The 2,500-nt window shown below is 62.4% G+C and overlaps 1 protein-coding gene across 1 annotated transcript in view; it reads left to right on the top strand.

Annotated features, from left to right (window-relative positions):
* LOC122260430 (uncharacterized) overlaps positions 1 to 2,500 on the top strand; it is a 15,988-nt gene that overhangs the window by 13,298 nt on the left and 190 nt on the right. Inside the window, exons 3-4 of the mRNA XM_086550442.1 lie at positions 70 to 233; positions 608 to 2,500. The exon at positions 608 to 2,500 is cut by the window's right edge and continues 190 nt beyond it. Of these exons, the coding sequence (XP_086406568.1) occupies positions 70 to 233; positions 608 to 1,934 (1,491 nt within the window). The 3' untranslated portion in view covers positions 1,935 to 2,500. The remainder of the gene's footprint in view (positions 1 to 69; positions 234 to 607) is intronic.

Genomic DNA, 2,500 nt, shown 5'->3' with positions numbered 1-2,500 from the left:
ACGATAATGATAATGATGGTGACAACGACAACAAAACCAAAACTAAAATCAATCTCTCCCCCTCCACAGCCCGCCCGACACAGCAAGCTGGAGAAAGCAGACATCCTGGAGATGACGGTGAAGCACTTGCAAGCGGTGCAACGGCAGCAGCTTGCACTCGCCGTGGCTCATGACCCAGCCGTCCTCACCAAGTTCCGCGGAGGGTTCGCCGAGTGCGCGCAGGAGGTCACCAGGTGAGGCCAGGGCGAGGGAAAGGGCGGGGCAAGGGAGGTCATTTCGACACTAAAGCTAAATTCAGTTTTGGAGGAAAGAGAGAGAGGGAGGGAGGGAGGGAGGGAGAGGGAGTGGGAGTGGGAGTGGGTGAGGGAGTGGGAGAGTGAAAGAGAGAGAGTGAGAGTGAGAGAGAGAGTTAGATAGAGGGAGAGAGAAAGAGAGAGAGAAAGAGAAAGAGAAGAGCGTTTGTTCAACTAAAGAAGAGCTTAATTTCGCTCCATCCTCAGAAAGGGTCATATCCGAACTAAATGCAAGAATAGACATTAGCAAGTGGGTTAGCAGGTGGGTTGGCAGGTGGGTTCCCGAGCCTTGCTGATGCTCCGTTCTCCCACAGGTACGTGTCGCGGATCGAGGGCGTGGACGGCGGCGTCCGGCAGCGCCTCCTGCAGCACCTGGGGCAGTGCGTGTCGGGGCTCTCGGCCATGACGCCGCTCTCCTTCACCGCCATGGCCGGCCTGCCGCTCCCCATGACGACGCACCTCCAGGGGGGCGGCCTCCCCTCCTCCCCCCACCCTGGCCTGCAGCAGGGCCCCGGGGACGTCAACAACAACCAGGCGCGACTTCTGCACAGCCTGGTGGCCGCGCGTCTCGCCGCCGCCGGGGACGCGGCCGGCGCCGCCTTCCTCCTGCAGGGCGGCCTGTCCCTCCTGGCCCGCGCGGCGCCCCACGCCCCTCCCTCCAGCCAGCCTCCCCCGTCGGCGCCATCGCAGGCCACTCCCTCAGCGCCTCCGCCGCCACCGCCGCCACAGCCCCAGCAGGTGGTGCAGCCCTCCGTCGTCAAGGTAAACGACGGCGCCTCCTCGTCCGGCGAGCGGCCGGCGCGCCCCTCCGCCTTCACGGCTGTGCGCCGAGGCTCGTCCCCTCCGCGGGCGTCGCTGGATATCCACTCGCGCCCGCAGGATCCGCTGCAGACCGGCGCTTCTCAAGCGGTCTTGACGCCCACCGTCCGGAGGTTGGTGGGCGTGCCCGACGCCCGTCCCGAGACAGTGGTGCACGCCCAAGTGGCCGTCCAGCCCGTGAACCTGGCGCTGGCCGAGCCTCGAGACGCCGACGCGCGCGCGCCGCTCGACTTCTCCTTCCGGAAGCGACCTGTTGGCAGACCAATGCCCACGCACCCCGCCCACCCCACGCCCACGCCTCTTGGCTCAGGGCCCACTACGCCCAGTCACCCGACGGTCATCCACCCTACGCCCAAGCACCTCACGCCCACGATGGGCGGCCCCGTCAAGCAACACCAGCACCCCGCTCACAGCCAGACGCCGCTGTCGAGCAAGCGCCCCCTGGAGGAGGCCGAGCCGTCGCCCCGCGCGCCCAAGCTCCTCAGGATCGAGCGCCCCCCGCAGCCGCTCCAGCCTCCGCGCCTCGTGATGCACCTCACGCCCCCCGGCCACTCCTCGTCCTCCTCCTGCTCCTCCTCGTCCTCGTCCTCCTCAGACACCTCCCCCCTGAGACCGAGCCCCCCGGAGCCGTCCGAGCCCTCGCTCCCCGGACCGTCGCCCAGCCGCCCCTCACCGCCCATCCACTCCTCCTCCCCGGGCACATCCCCGCCGGGCCCCGCCACGCCCAAGGAGGAGCTCGTCTCGTCCGAGGACAACGCCTCGCCCGACCGCCCCTCCACGTCCTCGACGCAGGAGGAAAAAGACATGTGGAGGCCCTGGTGAGGCGTCCCTCCAAAGGGCTGCTCGAGGGACGCCTCCTTTCCAGGGACGCTTTCCAGTGAACGGGTCTTCCCCGAAGTGCCTTTATCTTACCTCGTCTTCCCCGCTGTTCAACGAAAGTGCCTGAACAGACTGAATCATTTGTTCAAATACCATGTTCGCCGACGCTCCTGTAGCCAGGGACCGAAGCCGTTCTTGTTCCCATCAATATCCTTCAAGGATGCTGATGCGGTCGTCTGTTCCTAATTTCTCACCGTAACCCGTTATTCTCACACAAGACAAAACTACCTTACAATAATACAAAGCAAATAGAGCATATATTGCACACACACAGAGAGACACTCTACACTAGTAAAAGAGAAGGAGACTACACAGAGAGAAAGAGAGAGTATGCATACCAGTGTAAATACCACGACAAATATTAGTTCGAAGTCCAGTGACTTGAATCAGACGCTAAAAACTGTGATTATTTTCCCCACATCAGCCCAGTGCCAATTACCGTGTACTTAAGCCCTAGGTTGTTACTTCCGAGTTTCTTTTATGTTTATAGAATGAAAATAAACGACAAA

The sequence above is a fragment of the Penaeus japonicus genome, unplaced genomic scaffold, assembly GCF_977035675.1.
Source record: "Penaeus japonicus unplaced genomic scaffold, GWHDUDI00000001_assembly GWHDUDI00000023, whole genome shotgun sequence".
NCBI lineage: Eukaryota > Metazoa > Arthropoda > Malacostraca > Decapoda > Penaeidae > Penaeus > Penaeus japonicus.
The sequence above is the reverse complement of the archived record's forward strand: the minus strand, read 5'-3'. Positions and strand labels throughout refer to the sequence as shown.